This window comes from Talpa occidentalis, unplaced genomic scaffold (genome assembly GCF_014898055.3).
Source record: "Talpa occidentalis isolate TD23 unplaced genomic scaffold, MPIMG_talOcc4v2.1 talOcc4.6, whole genome shotgun sequence".
NCBI classification, from domain to species: domain Eukaryota; kingdom Metazoa; phylum Chordata; class Mammalia; order Eulipotyphla; family Talpidae; genus Talpa; species Talpa occidentalis.
The window spans coordinates 28,822,054-28,842,033 of NW_023604972.1; the positions used below are offsets into that span (position 1 = coordinate 28,822,054).

Below are 19,980 nucleotides of genomic sequence, written 5' to 3' on the forward strand. Positions count from 1 at the left end.
AAGGACAAGGGGCGGGGTGTTCAAGCTCTTGTCCAGGATGCGCCATCTCTGCCTCTGGTAGGGAGAGGGGTAACGCCACCCACCGCCTGCTGGCCCAGGTCTCCTGACAGCAGGGTTCCACCCCCACATTAGGAAACCACTCCAGACACCAGAGACTAGCTCATCAGCAGGGAAATGAACACAAGTTTGCATCAGCCTGGTACCTCTCGAGCCCAGGAAGTTCCTAAAATGATTAGCAAGTACTCTGCCTTGATTAAGGGGAAAAAAAAAAATCTAAGGAGACCTTCTGGTATTGAAAGGAAGACACAGCAAACAAATCTACATAATATGAAGACCCAGAAAAGCAGCTGGCTAAATAAAAGATGCAACATTGCAACAAATCCAAACTTCCATGACATGGAAAATAAAGACGCAAGTCAGAAAGACATCCAGGAACTAGGAACCACCGGCTCAGGGGAAAGAGCTTCAAATGAATGAAGACTTCTTTTAGTGTTTCTCTTTCAGGACTCCCTAGTCCCCAACTCTACCACATTTCCTCATGACTCCAGAGTGGCAGAGGCAAAGAAGTGCCTTTTTATGTCATCCCCTTGTGGCTCAAAATTACTCCTCAGTCTTGTTTCTGCCAAGGTGGCCACTGTCCCAATATACCACCACCAAGGCTGTGCTCTCCTGACAGTCAGATGCGGGTCCATACAGTAATATTCTGCACCTCTCAAAACCCACGGACACTCAGATGAGGATTAAAGAGGGAAAAAGTCATCCTCTCACCGGTTTTCAACTGACTATAAAACCAACTCTGGGAAAACACAGTTAAGGCGATGGCTTTAGACTTTTTCAAATGCACTGAAATGAAAAGGGAAAAATCTAAGGCAATAGCCAGATTAATAACAGATTACAAAATGCTGTGTAAGATTAAAATAGGACACGAACATCTTCTCAAGATTGGCTGTTGGCTTGTGTGTCGTTTACCCAGGAGCAAGACAGATGCTGTGCCATACTTAACATGACATTTCTACGTATGCTAAGATAGAACATTTCCTATTTTTACATATTTTCCTCTACTTTGACACAATTATGTAAGAAGAGACAAACCTCTCTTTAAAGAGAAGCTGCAACTTTGATGAGTTGCCATTTGAAGTAAACACAAATGAAGCTATTAATAAACTCAGCTCTCACGCAGCTTCTACAAACTAGGAAGTGGTCTTAGTTCCTTTTCCTCCAGAGTCTGCATTTGGACTAACCAGGGCAGAATTCCCAGAACTTGAGTAACTATCTTCACAGAGCTCAAGCAAGGGGGCTGTGCACAATGGCAAAAATAAATAGATAAATAAACAAATAAATGGAAATTGTATCAAAATCAGAAGCCAGTAATCCCAACACGTGAGCCTTCCTCCATCCATGCTTTTCTCTTTTACTCAATGTCTCAGCTTTAACCAGAGGCCCTTCAGAACGCCTGTCCCTGACCCAGTGGGCCAGGAGACAAGTCCTGTGGAAGAAAAGGAACTAACATTTACTGAGAATCTACATGTGCCTCACCCTCCTGTCAAGGTCTCCAGAAGGAGCTTGAGTTTAACCTTCACTAGAATCCAAGAGGTACACACGGAGATCTCCATTTTGTAGACAGGGATATCGAAGTTCAGAGAGGTCAAATGACGTGCCAAGCTAGAACACAGAGCCAGTGAGCAGCCTGGGCAGAATTCAGATGTGCGCAGGTCAGTATAACTTAGACACCAACGTTCTCCCCATGAGCCCACAGGTGGCACATACCCCCAGAGAGTATTTCCAGCTCCCCCAGTGGAAATTACGCCCTATGGCTCCTGGGCATGAACAGGCTATGCTCGCAGCAATTGTTCAAGAAAACAAGTTACTATGACTGAAAGTTTATATCATGTAAAACCTTCTCCTCACCCCCCAGAGAAAGGATCAGGTGAGGATCCACTTGACCAGGGTGGGAGAATTGCTGCTGACTCCTCGGTCACAACTCAGAGCCTGGGAAGCGCCGCCGCTGACAGAAGGCAAGGCTGAACATGGTGATACAAGGATGGGGAGTTTTGAGACAAACTGGTCCCAGTTTTTCTTTTTTTTCTTTTATATATTTTTTACATCATTTCTCATTTTTGCACAACGTCTGCATTTTCATCTTGGTTATATTCCCCATACAATTCCCACCCCCCTTATCTTGACCCCAATCCCTCTTCCTCTCCCCTCCACCCCGTAGTGTGTTCCTGGTTTATAGCTGCTTGTTGATTTTGATTTTTACTTTATTATAATTAGTCTTTTTCCTGGTCCCTTATTTGCGTTTTCTAAATTCTTGCTATGAGTGAGACCATCCGGTAATTTTCTTTTTCTTTCTGGCTTATTTCGCTGAGCATGAAGATGTGGTACATATATATAATGGAATATTACTCAGCAATCAAAAAAGATAAACTCATGCAATTTGCAGCAAACTGGTCCCAGCTTTCCTCCACACCGTGCCTCTGTGCCAGGGACTACCACCAAGTTAATATTGTTGAGCAATGTGGTAAAGAGCTGGTAACACTTTTTTAAAAACTGTTTGCACTGATATTATTGAAACAAAGACACCCTGGAGTCCATGAGATGAGAGAGAATATGGAAAGGCAGACGTGGCTACAAGGACTAATAAATTCACTGTTCCAGTCAGGTGTGCAAAGGCTATCCTGGAAAGCACAGGGGGAGGAGAGGAGAGGTGGCTGTGACCCAAAATATAGTCATGAAACCTCTTTCTGAAACTACTGAGTCTTTCAAAACCTGGACTAAATTTTCCTCCTCCCGAACATTTGTCACTTTTAATAACAAAAGAGTATGTACAAGATTGGATCTTCTTTAAAGACTGGAGATGATGAAAGTGGCAGTGGAGTTGCTTCTGGGACACGAAAACATCTGATAAAAATAGTACATTTTTAAATACTTACATTGACCAATCCGAAGTAGTGTTCATTGATTGGAAACTGCTCTGGACCAATGTCTTTTTCCAGAGCAGAGGCATTGGTGCCCTAAAAGAGAAAAATAACAGAAGTCTATTGAGCATAAGATAGACAAGAAAGTAAAAATGATAGTTGGGACAAGCATCCCTGCTGGCCGCCAAGGTGTCTGGTGATGTTCATGCTGAAAGAAAAAGTGTTAAGACACAAACCAGTCAACTCACGTTGAATTAATGTCAGCCTTACCTCCTCTCCAACTTGTACTACTCGGCTTCAATTATCTCTCAATGGGGAAGGAGGCTTTAGACAAGCAAATGAACAACTGTCACTAAAAACTTCTGAATAAAAATATGTGAAGCTCAGACAGTTGCAGCAGCTTCTATGCTACACAGTGGTGCAAAGAATCCTACCACCACTCTAAAAAGTCAGTTTCTTCATTCTGACAGAGCTGTGCTATACACCCATCTGTTAGGAAATATTCCAGGTGCTGGCAACAGAACAGAGAGCAAGACAGACACCATGCCTGCTCTCAGGACCTTTGTATTTTCATGGATGAAAACAGCCTGAAAGTACATTGGACAGTATAGGAGAAGGTGACAAGGAGAGTAGAGAAAAATATAGAAGGTAATGAGGGTGGGGACTCCAGGGAGAGGGGGAGAGATAGAGGTTAGACAATTGCAGCTTTAAATAGGGTGGTCAAAGAAGGCCTTATTGCAAAAGCGAAATGTCCAAGGAATAGTGTGAGTGACAGAGAAAGACAAAATTTAAAACCCAACAAATCCACCAAAGTGAAGATAATAAAGACAGTTACCAGGCACCTGACCATGTGCCAGGGACTGCACTCAATTCTCACAACAAGCCTGGATTATTATCCCCATTTAACAGTTGGTAAGTGGTAGAGCTGGGACTTGAACCCAGGAACTGGACTTTGTAGTCCACATTCATAACCACATGCTACGTGGAGCAATCAGATCAAATGAACCATTTACCAAACCCCACAAAGGGCCAGTGTGGCTGGTTACAGGACACTGCCATTACCATCCCCCTCCCCAAAGCCCGGATGAGTCTGCTGGGGTTAGGAAAAGAGACTGACAGATCAGTGCAACCAGGTCATTGGAGGAGTGCGCAGGATCAGGCCCCTTGTGCACCGTGGTTCCCTCACGGCTCTGCAGTGTCAGTCCACAGTCATCACATCCTCCAGCCACCACAGCAGGCTCACAGCATGTCAGAGATTTGGGAGACAGGTATTATAAAAAGAAAACACTTTACAAAAATAAATCTGCCTCTACTTGACTCATAATTAGCATCTCCTGCCTGTCTCGGGGAGAAATGGCCACACAAGTGGGCTGAGACCAGTAAAAATGGTCACGCAGCAACAAGTAAACATTAAATGCAGAATAACCCAATTCCGAGGAAATAGAACCAGAGCAGAAATGGCACATTCCGCCCCCTGATAATAACAGCCTTTGTATACACTTTCTTCTAGGTTCATTATACTTTTCCTCTCCCCATCACTGAGACTAGGAGCTCAATGTTCATCTGTGTGTAACAGTTTCTCCATCTTCTCCTGTGTGGGTGTGGCTTTCATTGCTTTTACAATAATGCACCCCCAAAGAAAAGGCTGGAAAGTTTTAGGTAATACCAGGTTACGGTAGACACTATGGCGTACACAAAAATCACTAAAAAAGTTTCAATAAAGCTACATCTCAATCATAAATCAATGTAAATAATGCATATTAAATATACCCAGAGTCATTGCTGAACATTTGAATACATGGCTGAGACCCCAGGAGGAATTTCAGATATAAAAGTATAGTACATGTAGCCAGAAATCGTTAAATTTCTCTTTACGAGGTAGCTATATATTCAAGTTAATACATGACTTTTGCTATTTGAGAACTCTTAGGTTGACTCTGCTTTTTTCTACCTATCTTAATATTTTCCTTGGGAGTAGGTGGTGACTCATACTAAGGATAGCTACCCAGGGGCAGAGGGGAGACCCAGCACGCAGCAGAGAAAGGAGAGGGTGGACTCAGTGAAACCAGCTCTTTCCTCAGGTCAATCTGTGCTCACTACCCTTCCGGTGAAGCTTGCCCATTTTCTTGCTTGATACCTGCACACACATCATCCAGAGAGGTCTAGAGGGCAAGTCACCTGGGCCCTGACCCTCAGAGCTGCTTCTGCACACTGCACCTTCACCCTCTTGTCTGAGCGTCTACCCTTGCGAGGTTTGAGCCACCCGGCACCCCTTCCTCACCTCTTTTTGGCTGATCCCCCACTGACCCCTCTCACCCCATTCACAGAAGATCTACATTTATACTCTAATCCCTGCAATCAGCCTGGTGGTTTCAGGATCCTTGCGGAGGAGACTTCCCACATCTTATTCAATCATCTTTTTTATCCCCTTCCCCTTCAGCTGCCCAGTGCCAAAGACGCCCACTGAGGTCGAGCACCGCTGCTTCCTCGGGCACCCCACTCAGCTCACTCACACCTCGCTGGCCCTTTCACACCTCTACTTTCTCACTTGGAGTCCATGAGCCATGAATCCAATTGCTCTTGAAAACACCCCTTACTCTGCCCTTTGACCAAAAAAATCCACCAGTTTGAACCAAATTATTCACCTTCTTTAAACAAACACCCAGACAGATGTACAAGCTAAGGGATGCGAGTCACATGGCCCAGCCCACTGGATGCACTAAGATCCGCCAAATCCACATCCCGTGTTCCAGCATCTCTCTGGTGTACTCATTCTCCACACTGCGATGACTATTTCACCTTCCCCAAGCATATCAAAACTTCAACAGTCCCCTTGTGCCTCACCTGGCCTCCCTCTCAACAGAAGAAAAAAAATGAAACCAGCAGAGAGAAACGCGTTCAACTTTCCAAATCTTCAAGCCTAGGTGCCTCCCTCTGTTAATGACAGAATTCACTGTCCACACCAATGTCTCCTCCATTATTAGATCCTTCCTGACAGAATTTCACATGCTTAAGCCTCTAATATTAAACATACATACATACAGGCCTCCCTGGTGGCGCAAGGGGTTAAGCACCGCACTATGGAGCAATCCACAGCCTCTGCAACAGGAGTTCGATCCCCGGGCCAGCCAGGGAGAAACCCACATGGCGCAGCAGACCTCTCCTGTCTTGCCCACTGCTCCCCTCAGCAGTGTATTTCAGTCAGTCTGCCTGTTCTGTTCCCTGCTCTCTCTGGTGAATCCTCTCACCCCCCACACCTCTGGCCTGTACCCCAGCTCTTGTATGCATAAATAAATAAATCTTAAAAAAAAAAAATACATACATACGCTCCCACACATCTGCTCCGGTTACTGCCTCTTTCTCAGGCCCCCTTCATGGCTAAGCTTCTTTAAACAACTGTCTACTCTGAAACATTGACAGACAAATCAGACGATTTCTAAGATTTGTCTCAATTAATATGGTAGGTCGGGGATGAGGTAAAAATTGTCACAGCTGAGTGGAGGCTATGCGGGGCTTACTACACTGTTCTATTGATATTTTAAATATATGTATATAAGCAGAATAATGGTCCTCAAGAGATGTCCCTAGTCTAACCCCCCAGAACATTACCTTACACAGCAAAGGAAAACTGGGGCTGCAAATGGAATGAATTTACTGATCAGCTGACCTTAACATAGAGGAAGGGTCCCTGATTATCTAGGTAGCCCAATGTAATCACAGACATCCTAAAAAAATCACAAACATCCACCTTACCACCCCTACCCCACTGCCAACACAGCAGCCAAAGTGCTCTTTTTAAACACAAATCTGCTTTAGAAGACAGAAGTACAAGGACAGATCGGAGTGCTGCAATGTGTGAAGGACTCAACTCGCCTTTGGTAACTATGAAGGTGAAGGAGGGGCCTGGAGCCTGAAAAATCCAGAAAGCAGAGGCAGCTAAAGCCTCCAAGAAAAACCAGCACTGAGCTTCAGGAGTTTTCTGTCGTTTCTGCCAATAAGCTAATGATAAGAGTAGCAACAGAAAATGAATACAATATGTTTAAAGTTTTCCATAATATTCCTTAAGGCTTGTCCCTATTGCTTCACCTCCATTACCTCTCCTCAAAACAGCCCCTTCAGGATTCTACCACCCCCACTTCATTTCCCATAAGCTGCAAACATTGCCAACTTCAGGGGGCACTTTAAGCTGGTGCTTTTGGGGGGTTCTCTCCCTCTCCCCATGTCTCCCTGTAGATGCCAGGCAATCGCCATTCATATAGCTTCACTCAGCGGCTCATGCCAAACATTTCCAAGTATTTATCTTCATGGCAGAGAACCTCATTTCTGATCTCATTCAGACTGAGCGAATAGTGGTATTTTCACTTGCTTATCTCCCAGCCCTCCAAATGCAGCTCCTCAAAACTAGAGAGTTCCCTTCTCCTTTCGCCTTTCCCAATCTTTCCTTGGCATTTCTTTTTTTTTTTTTTTTTTTTTGTTTATACATGCACTGGGTACAGTCAGAAGCGTGGGAGGGTGAGAGAATTCACCAGAGCCAGAGCGGGGAGCAGAGCAGGCAGAAGGACCGAAGTACACTGCTGAGGGGAGCAGCGGGCGGCAGGAGAGGTCTGCGCGCCATGTGGGACCCTCCTCCGGTGGCCGGAGAGCAGCCGGGGATCGAACCGGCGCCGCAGAGGCCTCGGGCAGTTTCGCAACCCAGCGCTCAACCGCTGCGCCACCGGGGAGGCCCTCCTTGGCATTTCTTGTCTTAGTAAAGTGACAATGCCTCCCTCCCCTTGGTTCATGCTGGAAACCTCAGGGTCGTACGCGGCATCCCCGTGACACCCCTCACCCATCCCTCACCATGTCCTACTGATTCACTCTCCTTCGGTGTCCAGTCCAGTCTCTTCTGTTTGATCTCTCTCCACCAGCAAGGCCAGCCCACCAGCATCTCTCTTCTAAATTAAAAGAGTGGCTTCCACGTCCACCTTACCACCCCCACCCCACTGCCAACACAGCAGCCACAGTGCTCTTTTTAAACACAAATCTGCTTTAGACTCTCCCAGTGACTTCCATGGGGAAGACACTCTCACACACTTGGTCTATCACGATCACCTTCATTGCCCAAAGATCTCAAGTTCCCTCCCCCACATCACCTAAATGCTCTCCCCCAGTTCTTCACCTGATGGTTCCCTACCATCCTTCTCATGGGATTTTTCACTGACCACCCCTATGTTCAGTGAGTCCCTATGACAGAATAATGGGCCCTCATAGTTGTCCACACCCTATTCTCTGGAACCTATGAATACGGTACCTTCCATGGCAAAAGGGACTTTGTAGATGTGATTTAATTAGGGACCTTGAGATGGGGAAATAACCTGGATGACCTATAATTAATCTCAAAGAACGTCAGGTGAGCAAGGCAAAGAGGATCAGAGTCTGAGATGTGATGACACAAGCATAGTTCAGAGAGATGCTAAGACACCGCACCACTGGCCTTGAAGGAGGAAGAGTCCATGAGCCAGCAGGCAAGCAGTCTCAGGAAACCAGACACAAGACTACACATTCTCTCCTAGAGCCTCCAGAAGGTATGCAGCCCTCCTGATGCCCTCATTTTAGGACTTTTGACCCCCAGAGCTCTAGGACCATAAATTTGTGTCATTTTAAGCTACTTAGGTTATGGTACTGTCTTTGACAGCAGTGCTAGGAAACTAATACACCTCCTACATACAACCTCCCCACCTGTAGCCTCATCTATGTCTTCCTTATTTACTCCAACTGTTAGTTATATGACTGTCATCCTTGGTCCTATCTCCTAAACATGTACTGAATGGGAACAAAGAATATCTAACCTGCTCAATACTATACTCTCAGCGACTGTTAGACTAACAATACCTACTACATACAAGGGTGGTTGAATGGACGGTGGTTGATCTGTGGGGGGTGGATGGATGGATACATAGATGGGGATTGTTAGGGCTGTCTGGGTGATGAGGCCATGTAGCTGATGAGGCCTACATGGTATCCTCCACCACTTCTCCATTCTCTTTTCCCTTCTGTAAATATGTATTCTAGAATTGCTTCCTATAGAGATACAATGTCACTGATATTGACATGTGGAACCAAACTCTTGCTTCACACACTAGCATTTTCCATTGGTAACAAAGTTTTGTATATCTTTAACAAGTTCTGGAATTCAATTATGTTAAATATAAATCCCTACATGATAAAAGGACATACACGATGGGAATGTTTCATGAGATGAGGAGGAGGAGGAATACTTAGAGAACCAGGTAGTCTCAATCAAAATTTTATATGAGCATTATCTTCCCATCCTGCAATTCTACTTTCAGCAACTTATTCTACATATAAACTCACACAGGTAGGAAAACACATAGAGACTATAACAAAGACCCAAATAAGTTTGGCTTTAAAAAGATGGAAGTTTAGTTCTCTCTTCTCTGTCAGTGGCAGCACAGGCCTGATATGGTGGCTCTGCAGAGTCGGGGATTTGCCTCATTGCATCTTGTTGCGCTCTCATCCTAGAGAATCAGTTGCTATCTGTGGAGTGAAGAGGGCTACTCCAGCTCCTGCCATCAAACAGCCTCTGTCTGCATGGGGGGTGGAGGGGTGGAGTAAAACAGACAAAAGGGAAAGGACTGTCCCTTCCCTTTCAAAGTTGCTCCTGGAAGTTTCACACATCACTTCTGCTCACAATCCCACTGGTCAAAATCTAACGTAGCCACGTGGCCACACCTAGCTGCAAGGGAGCTGGGCAAACATGCCTTCCCCTGAGCAGCCATGACCTTCTTAAGTAAGAAATGGAAGTAGGAACTGAGGGGACACACAGAGTCAGTGGCACGCAGGTCCCTGCAGCAAGGTCTGTAACAGAAACTTGAGTTACTTTAGAAGTATCTTGAACTTGTTGAATAATTATGGTAGTTCATATGAGGAGATGCCATGTAGCTTTTTCAACTGCTACATGAAACTGCTTTGAAAATTGTTCCAAGATACAGAGTGTGCATTAACACATGTGAGAGCATCAACATGAGGAGGATAATACTGGAAACACTACTCATCCAATCTACAGACACTCAGCCCTGGCACTGTTTTGCATCTGAGGGACACAGATGACCAGAGCAGGCCAAGTCCATATTCTCAGTATACTCGAGAATTATTAACACTGGTCACCCATGTCTGGGAGTAGAACTGGGTGGGGCTGGGAGATGAGGTCACCATGGATACTTTTTATTTTCTCTACTCAATTGTTTGAATTTCTTACTATGAGCATGTATTATTTTTGTCATGAAAACTGAACAAAAAGTTAGCAAACTCATACCCGGCAGGCCAGTTATCTCTGGCTATGCCCCAGAGCTATCTGGCCATTCTTTTTTCTCCCCAGGATGAATTTACCTTTGATTTTAATGGCTTCTCTCACTAGGCGTTAGTTTCCTGGCTGAGAGGTCCAGTTGCTGCTACCTGTCTATTTATTGCTCAGGGTGGCAGAGAGAATCAAGTAAAACTGGGCACGCTATCAGCACTACGTAAATTGTAAGTGGCGATGCAAAGCCAAGAGATGGCGTTTCTACCGCTAGCACCCAGTATGCTGGCACAAAAGGCAAGTGGGAGGTGCTGAAAATAATTGTTATATGACCAGATGCTGAACAAAACACTTCTCTATGGTGGTAAATCACAGGGTCTGGAGGTATAAGAAACAGAGTTCTTATTTCCATGAGGGAAAAACAATGCACTGCATTTCATTAAAAATAGAATCTCGGCTGGGACAAGTTCCAACAAGAAGACTGTGATGTTAGCTCTTCGGAGCACTTCTGCAAGCAGTTCTGTGCCTGCCAAAGGGGGCTGCAAAAACACAAAACAAACAACAACACGAAGTCGGGGAGGATGAATCACAAATGCTAAGATGGGCACAGAAAGGCAAGTCTTTTTAAAGCAATTATAAAAGTAATTTATAAGGAAAAATGTGCCAGAATTTCTCCTTTGGGAAAAGAAGGAGCCTGGTTCTTACCCAGAGGGAGGCTGTCATCAGAACAATGGCACTGCAAGGTCTATAAAAGCCAAGAAAACATTGTTCTAATATGGAGGCGTCTGAGCCCAAAACACAGAGATGAGATCAGCAAGACCACTTCATGGATGAAATAACTAAGGCCCAGAGGAGTTAACTTACTTGTCCAAGATCATCCCAAAGTGCTCCATTTTTCTGCATCCTACAACAGGCAACCTCTCAAGTTTGGCCAATGTAGAGAGGGGAAACAAGAAAGGCCAAAAAAATTATAACATGTGGGCCTCCCTAGTGATGCAAGAGGTAAAGGCTTCAGCACTATGAAGCTGTCTGCAGCCACAGCAGCAGGAGTTCGATCCCCGGCCAGGGAGCTGCCCACATGCTCCCCTCAGCGTGTATTCAGTAGATCTGCCTGTTCTGCTCCCCACTCTCTCTGGTGAATCCTCTCACCACCCCCACACCTCTGGCTTACACCCCAGTCTTGTATGCATAAATAAATCTTAAAAAATTGTAACATGTAAGGATTTCTGAGTACACGGAGAGTAAGCCATGAATTCTAAAACAGGAATTAAAATAGGTGACAGGAGAGGTGAATTTTGTTGCTAACATCACATTTTTAATTTTCAAAAGGCCATTTTACTTATTAAAGATGCTTTCAAAGGACAGAAGTACATAAAGAACTAGTTTTCCAAAGGATACTGTGTCCAGACTTCTGATACCAAAAGGTCATTCCCAGAGCCTTATGGAGAAAGTGAAGCAGACACGAAGCAATGCAGCCCCAGATCTTGAATGAGTCCAGAGCCCCGGCCAAAGTTCCAGGATGATGAAGACGGCGCTGGTGTTCACAGCGACGGGTAACCTAAACCATACCCACTGTGTTCCGTCACTGCTCTAAGGACCAATGGGTATTTTACTCATGACAATCCTCACAACAACTCTATTAGGAGGATACTATTATATCCTCATTTTAAAGATAAGAAAACTGAGACACAGAGAGGGTAAGCAACTTTATCCAAGCTCACACAGCTAATGAGTAGTGAGACTCATGTGGCTCCAGAGGGTATGTGCTCACAAGCATTACCTCTCAAGGAGGCAGAGGGCCCTCTGGACCTGAGAATTGCAAGAATTAAAGAACTGAAAAAACTGGGGCCTCCCTGGTGGTGCAAGGGGTTAAGCACCGCACTATGAAGCAATCTGCAGCTTCTGCAACACAAGTTCAATCCCCGGCCAGCCAGGGAGCAACCCACATGGCGAAGCAGACCTCTCCTGTCTTGCTTGCTGCTCCCCTCAGCAGTGTATTTCACTCAGTCTGCCTGTTCTGTTTCCCATTCTGTCTCTAGTGGATCCTCTCACTCCCCTACCCCCGCATCTCTGGCCTGTACACTAGCTCTTGTTTGCATAAATAAATTAATCTTAAAAAAAAAAAAAGAACTGAAAAAACTGAAGTGGCCACAAAGCTATACAGGCAAACCCCTGTACCCCTCTGGGATACCCCTGAAACAGTCTAGAATGAGGAACACATGTGTCCTTTCCTGTAAAGTCTCTACAGAATAGTGCAACTTGTTTAAAGGAAATGCAAATTTGAAGTTGGAAGTCAGGGGAAACATGAGCTGTAGTCAAGAGGAAAATGGATTTTTTTCCCACGATGGTTTCAGGTCTGTGATTCTTTCACAAGTCGAGTAAGAAAATAAAGTTTTGAAAGGCAGAAAGAGAAAACAGCATCAAATTGTAAAAATGAGTCCTGAATAAAATATATCTAATAATAGAATAAATGCCATCTTAATACCCTACCTTCTAAATTTTGGGATAAATATTGATATAACAAAAGCAATAGGACATAGAGAGAAAGAACTTACCAGAAGTATGCAGAACAAAATGTGTTACTAGAGTAATGAGTTTATCTCCTAGGGTTGAGATGCGGGGAAGGGAAGATGGGCATGAATTATCTCAGGAAAAAATTATCATTCTTTAAATCCAAAGAAAGCTGCAAAAGACCTACTGCACCTCTAGAAGACAGAACTGCAGATGGCCAATTTTCTGACCCCTTAGAGCTGTTTCCTCCTTCCCCTCTTCTCACCATTTGACTTTAACATCACTTCTTCTTCCAAGCCACTTGTTCTGATCCTGCCCTCTCACAGAATGCTGTATGCAACTTCACAGCACTTATCACAATTTGTAATATTATACTTATTTAACATCTGTATTCCCACAGGATCAAAGTTGGCTAGTGACAGCCTATGGCCCAACAACTGTTTTTGCAAAGAAAGTTTTATTGGAACAGTCACAATCATTACTTATTATAGCTACTTTTACAATGGCAGGGTTAAGTATTTGCAATAGATATGCTATGGCCCACAAAGTCTAAAAATATTTGCCACCTAGCCCTTTACTAACAGCCTGCCAATCCCTGCACGAGGTTGTGCTCTGTGAGGCCTGGGGTGACCTCTGATTGGTTAGCCAGCACCTCCAGAGCATCTGGCCTGTGAAAGGCACTTAATAAATTTGCTGATTGAATAAACTTGGGAAACAAGGGCAGGGTAAGGATATGCCCCTTTGTTCAGTGCACTTCACGTCTATGTGTTCACCTAATCTTGCCAACTACCCCAGGCAGATTACACTAATTACCCCCATTGTATACATGAAAAAAGAGAAGGGAGGCTGCCCCAGCTCTCTCAGCCCAGAAAGGCAGAGCCAGGACTCCAACCCAGGTCATTCAGCTTCAGAGTCTGAGCTCCTGGCCACAAGTCAGAGGAGATGATCTTTTCATTCATATTTTTAGTAATTCCTTAGCTGCAGATGTCGGGACTGGGCAGAGAGCCAGGACTTTCTGAGCATGTCCTCTCAGCTGCCGGCTCTCACATTACCTAACTACCACGCACAAGACCCAGAGTGGCTGTGGCTGCCCATCCTGTTTGGACAGCAGAGGGGTCACCCAGCCCCACCAGACAATACTGAGTGAAACTCTCCCTCCAGATACATCACTAATGGGAACTCATTATCCTCATTTCATAGTTGAAGGAAATGAGGTTAGCACAGGGGTTAGCCATGGTTAAATGTTAGTATGAAGCAGCAGTGAGTTGTGCACCCTCAATCTCAATACCATCACATGCATCCCCACCTTGGTGTTAACAGCACTCCTAGAGCCAGTCATCCACAGGAAGGCACTACAGGGCAATTTCATTCCGCACCATGCCAGCCCATCACTTCCATGTCTTCTATGACATTGGATAAAATAACTGGGGAAAAAAACCCACCATGACTTCATTTAATGATGATAACATAGAAAACAACAATATCTGCTTCTGAAGAAAGGACCCTGGGATACATAATGATTTCAAGTTATGCCAAAAGGAACATTAAAGAACTCCTCCAGACTCCGGCTTGTAAAACTCTCCGTGTGTCTAGAGACTGCTAGCATCACAGTCTTCACACAAAGATGAGATTTCAATTCAAAGTAGAACAGAGAAAACTGGGTCTGTGTCTGTCTTCTAGCTGAAGGTGGAGGAGGAAATATTTATTCACCCACAGTCGCTGAACTCAGTGAACCAGAAGCAAGAATCTCATCTCCAACCCAGTGTTCTCCAAAGTCACCAAGATGCCCCCACAATTATGAGGTCTCTTCAAGCTCCTACTTCAAAGAATCAGGAGACTCTTCCAAGAAAGGCAGCATAGGTGACCCAGGATTCCAGCAACACAGGATTCCAGCAAATCCACTCTGCAAATTTCACTCATGAGGTAATTTGGAGCATTCTCCCTTCCCCCTAGTTCAAGGTCAGGGTCTTCTATCGGTGAAAAACCAGAACACCAGTATCACCACTTCACGGCATAAAAAAAACCACCTGAAGGCATTTTTGTGGCTTTCCTGCCCTAGATTGTCCAGCCCTTCTGGATCAGTACTGCACCACCAGAGATGATTTACTCAATGGAGTGAAAACATCCTGTAAAGTAGTGGTTGTGAAATAAAAAAAAATTCTGTGTTCTCTTCTTCTATCCCTAGAGTGGCGATGGTAGAAAAGAGATGAGTAAGAAGTTCTTTACATCAATATTACTCAAAGTGTTACCATTCTGCCATGAGCTAAGCTCAGAAACTGAAGCCATGTATAATGAGTGGATTGAGCAATTTTATATCTGTTGAGCTTAGTAATTAAAAAAAAGTGGGGTTTGTGTTCTATATATTTTGGGGGGTTTTATTCCATTTTGCTAATAATTTTTTACTGTATTTTACAAAAATATCACTCTGCAACAGATTGAAAATAAAAATAGAACTAGTCCTTCCCTGCAGACTTTGAAAATAATTGCCAACAGCAAAGCAGTGAGATGAAATTGGGCTTGTTTTCTTAAATGTGTGAGTAGCTGCTCAAGCTCACTCCTAATGAGAAAAATGCAAACTAAAAATAGAACAAGACACCATTTTCCCCCTCACTGGCAAAGATCACAAGGTTTTGGGACAGTACACTGCTTTGACATGGTATGGGCAGTAAGAGTCACATATAATGTTGGTAGGGGGCTATATGGCAAAAATCTATCAAAGCTACAAATGCAAATCCATTTCTAGGAAGTCAATTGACAATCATACTCCCACATGAGCAAAATGATGTGTGGACAAAGCTGTTTCCTCCAACCTTGTTTGTAAAAACCCAAGACTGGAAAGCTACCACGTGCCGATCAGTGGGGGCCTGGTTAAGTGAATTCAATACATTCAAGCAACTGAATACGCTGAAGACATATAAAAAAAAGAATAAGGATGCTCTTCACATATCAACATAGATTCCCCTCCAAGACACAGAAAGAGGTAGATTAGGAAAGATCAGTTTATGTCACGAGTACTATCTGTGTTTTTAAAAATTATGAAAAAATATATAAACATACTTGGCTTGTATGTGTGTAGGATAAGCTACCTCTGAATGGGAGTAGAAGAAACTGCAAGTAGCGATAAATGCCAGAGATAAGAATTGGGTGGTGGGCAGATTTTCAACATAATTTGCACAATGTGAAATATCTACCATGTAAATTTTTCAGAAATGTTATTTTAAAATATTTTTTTTGAAAAAGGAAGTCAGAAAGAAAAGAAGAGAGAAAGTAGCAAGCTGAGCTACTTCATCTATAGCTCAGTTAGAAATACTAACTGTAGGGGCCTCCCTTGTGGCACAAGGGGTTAAGACACAACCTATGAAGCTGTCCCATTCAACCTATGAAGCTGTCCGCAGGCTCTGCAGCATGAGTTCAATCCCAGGCTGGACAGAGAGCAACCCACATGGCACAGCAGACCTCTCCTGACTCGCCCGCTGCTCCCCTCAGCAGTGTATTTCAGTCAGTCTGTCCGTTCTGTTCCCCACTCTGTCTCTGGTGAATCCTCTCACTCCCTGCATCTCTGGCCTGTACTCCAGCTCTTAACATGCATAAATAGATAAATCTTTAAAAAAGAAAAAAGAAAGAAAGAAATACCTAACTGTATATACCTGATACCACAAGAGTATTCTAGATGCTTACTGGATAAATAAAAATCTTCTACTACATGATGTGCCCTTGTTATCAGGGGGAAAAAAAAAGCATTGTATTCTAACTGACAAAACCTTTTCAGTAACTCATGAGCCCTGCATCTCCCAACAGCATTTCAGGAGGAAATCACAGCTTCTTCCTCCTTTTGTCTGCCCCTAGGACTTGCCCTCCCTGGTAAGCTCCGTCACTGAAGACCACAGCTGGCTTGCCACATGCTTGCTCATCTTCTCACTGGTGTTCTAACCAGGAGGAATGGTTCTTAATACCCTACAGGTCAGGGAGAACCATGTCACCTGTCCATTGTCACATGGGGTTGGCACTGGAAACTGGCAGGTTAGGTGTCTAGCTCAGAGCTCTTTCCACCAGATTGTTTGGAATCCTTTGCTAGTAGGAAAAAGAAGGGCACAAGAAGAAAACAGGAGTAATATGGCCAGGCACCGGGCTAGGCACCGGACATATATGATTCTAGTTAAGCTCCTCAATGTCCAGGAAACTAAGTCCTCTTACTGCCTACAAAGGATGAGGCAAAAATCTCCCCAAGGGTAGATAAGGGCAAGTCCTCACACCCAACCAACATCGGTATAGAAACTCCACCAGATTTCATCCATATGCCAACCTCACCAACCAGTTTAACAGTGTTCCTCCAACAGCCAGTTATTTGAACCACAATAAAGAACCTCTTATCTGAGCTAATGTCTCCCAAATGGTGGGCTATGAATCCCAGAGGCAGGTGAGATCATCTCAGGTGACACAAGTATGAATATTTTTCACTTCAGCAGCTATGGTTTTGATGTGTATGAGAAAAGCACATAACTGGTTCATCAAATCCATTACTTCACAGATGCCTTAGCACAGCAGGTGGCCAAATTAAAAGAAGGTGAACAGATTGAAGAAGAACTAAGTAAATAAGTTAGGTAGTTTGCAGATACAGTGAAGGATATTTGAAAATCACTGGTCTAAGGAACTGGATCCGCTCCATGGTTTTTCTCGAGAGGAAGAGAAATTTGGGAATAATAGGTGACTCATGTTTAATGTCACCTATTTTTTTATTTATTTTCATCCGCCCTCCTCTGGATGCCTCTCTCAGACTGAATGAGGCAGGCGCCCATTGCCCCAGCATCCTCAAGCTTGATTACATGGCAGTATCTCACAGTGGTTTAACCCTTGGTGGACCATAGGTCTAGTTGGCCCTGAATTGTTCAGATAATACCTATTACTGCTTAATTATTTTTAGTATCCTCCTGTTGCTTTAAGAAGTGTCTGACTTCAAAGAGAAACTTTTAAACCAGCCCTTGAAAGCAAACCACAGAATTGAGATATCCAGAAGGGTAGGGGAGGGGAGAGGTGAGAACAAGGTGGGGAAAAGCAAAGCTGACTAAGGTGGAGGACAATGGGTGCTTTGAATGGTGGGTGCACTAGGGCTACCACACCTGAAGGGGGAGAGCCTTCCAAAATACTAACAATAATGTGAACCAACAGTGCTACAATTAAAAAAAAAATTTTTAAGTGACTTGGGAAATTAATTGGAGTGTCAGCTACAATGCAGCGCTGATTGGGAATGAGCTATGGGTGTCTCTCTAGCTCTGTTCCTCCCCATACTAGAGTGAAAAGGAACCCCTCCTACCCCCAATCCTCAGCACCAACTCATGCCTCTACTCTTGCCCAACCTCCTTCCCCAACCTCACTCCTCCCAAAATGCCCACTAAATGTGGTTGGCAGGTCAAAATGAAGGCAGAGTTTCAGTGAGTCCTGCAATACTAACAGCTCTGTGTGTTGACAAACTGAAAAGAATATTATAATTCACTAAAAGAGTGAGAATAATTATAGAAAAAAAGATGCATGAGGGGATCACAGCTCACAAAATACTTCCATAGGCAAGGTCTCTTTTGAGTCTCCCAAATAAGCTATAAAGAATGTATTTCATCACCTGCCTTGGTGTGTTGTAGAACGATGAGGAAAATAGGCGCTGAGATTTACAAATAGGACTCCAAATGCCAAACTCCTCCACTTTAGAGCTATATGGAAAGAGAAGTGATTTTCTTTTTTTTCCCAAGGCCTTGCTGCTCTAAGTGTGCTCCCCAAACCAGAAGCATCTGGTCACCAGAGAAGTTGCTAGAAAAGCAAAATCTCAGCCCCACTGTAGACCTACTGAGTCAGAATCTGCGTTTTAACAAGATCCCCTGGTACTTCCTATGGATAAGAAAATTTAAGAAGCACTGCTTCAGTGCAAGGCAATTCTTCTACCCTAGCAAACTACATCTCTTCATTCACTTATCCAGTAACTATTTACTGTGCATCTACTAGACTATGTGCTATGTTCTGTGCTGAGTGCTAGGAAATCAATAGTAAATATTCAATAACATAAATGTAGCTCCTGCCCTCATGGAGCTGTCAGTCCAACACTGGTTTACTACCTAGGATTCTCATCAGAATCAGCTGCAGAACCATTAAAGAAAAAAATGCAGATGACTAAAACCCAGCTCCAGACCTGTTACACTTACAGTCTGGAAATCTGAAGCATGTGGCCCTAAAAGCTTTATAGCAAGAAAGCTCCAATTGGAGCAATTACTTTGGGGAGCAAATTGACAAGACCTAGCACAGCTGCAGAGAGCACATCCTAGGACTGGCACTTGCTTGTCCAGGATTATGTTCTGGAGATGGGAAGGCACAAGAGGACGACAGACATGAGCATTCCTCGCAGAGCTGTTTCCAGAGGGAATATGTTGGAAACTACCCAATGGTCCCTAGATAAGGGACCGGATAAGTAAACCATTGTTAAGTCAACGAATGGGGTTATAAAACAGTTAAAATAAACAAACTAGATCTATTTGTGTCAACACAATCTCAAATATAATTGAATAAAAAAAGAGTCGCAAAATGCTACATAGTTTTGCACACACCCACAAACATTGATAATCTGCTCATGACTACATAAAGATAAAGAAAAAAGTATGAAGACATTCACAGTAAACATTGACCCACTTCAGGAAATGATTAGTTCTGAGAGGAGCGAGGGAAGAGGAGGCTGGATATTATGTCTGAAACAGATCTTAACCAAATGTGACTAATTTTAACATCTGTTAAATGTGAAGGGTAGGTATTTCAGTATGTAGCCTATATAAAATTACATGCTATTTTCCATAATTTTGTGTGTTGTTTCATGATTTAACTATTTTTTTAATGTTCTTTTAAAAGTGGCTCAGGTGATATAATGTTGTGGGAGTATAAAGAAATAAAAACCTGACTATTATATATCAAGAAATACATGTACAGAGAGAGATCTGTGACTCTCGAAGTTAAATTACTACCTGAAATAATTTTACATAAATTTTTAAAACTTTCCAAAAAAAGTAAGTTTTAAAAACTTTCACTTGGTAGTTAATTTCTACAAGCAATATTTTTTAGGCGGCCAAGGCTATTCCCCAGGGAAAGCAATGTTTCTTAAAGTTGGTCCTCAGCTCACATGTAACAGAACGGGAGGGAGTAGGAAGGAGAACACTAATATAACATGCACATTCTGGGCCCCACCTTACAACTACTTCATCAGGATTTCTGCAGGCAGGACCT

At 43.7% G+C, this 19,980-nt stretch overlaps 1 protein-coding gene across 4 annotated transcripts in view; it reads right to left on the minus strand.

Moving 5' to 3' along the window:
- USP46 (ubiquitin specific peptidase 46) overlaps positions 1–19,980 on the minus strand; it is a 68,258-nt gene that overhangs the window by 40,249 nt on the left and 8,029 nt on the right. For 2 of the 4 annotated variants that reach the window (XR_005128956.2, XM_037530405.2), the window contains exon 2: positions 2,934–3,014. Coding sequence is in view for 1 of the 4 variants with exons in the window: in XM_037530405.2 (XP_037386302.1) it covers positions 2,934–3,014 (81 nt within the window). In the remaining 3 variants the exon portion in view is untranslated. Of the gene's footprint in view, positions 1–2,933; positions 3,015–7,757; positions 8,212–19,980 lie in introns of those variants that run through there. The other 2 variants (XR_008549335.1, XR_008549336.1) reach the window with 2 other exon arrangements.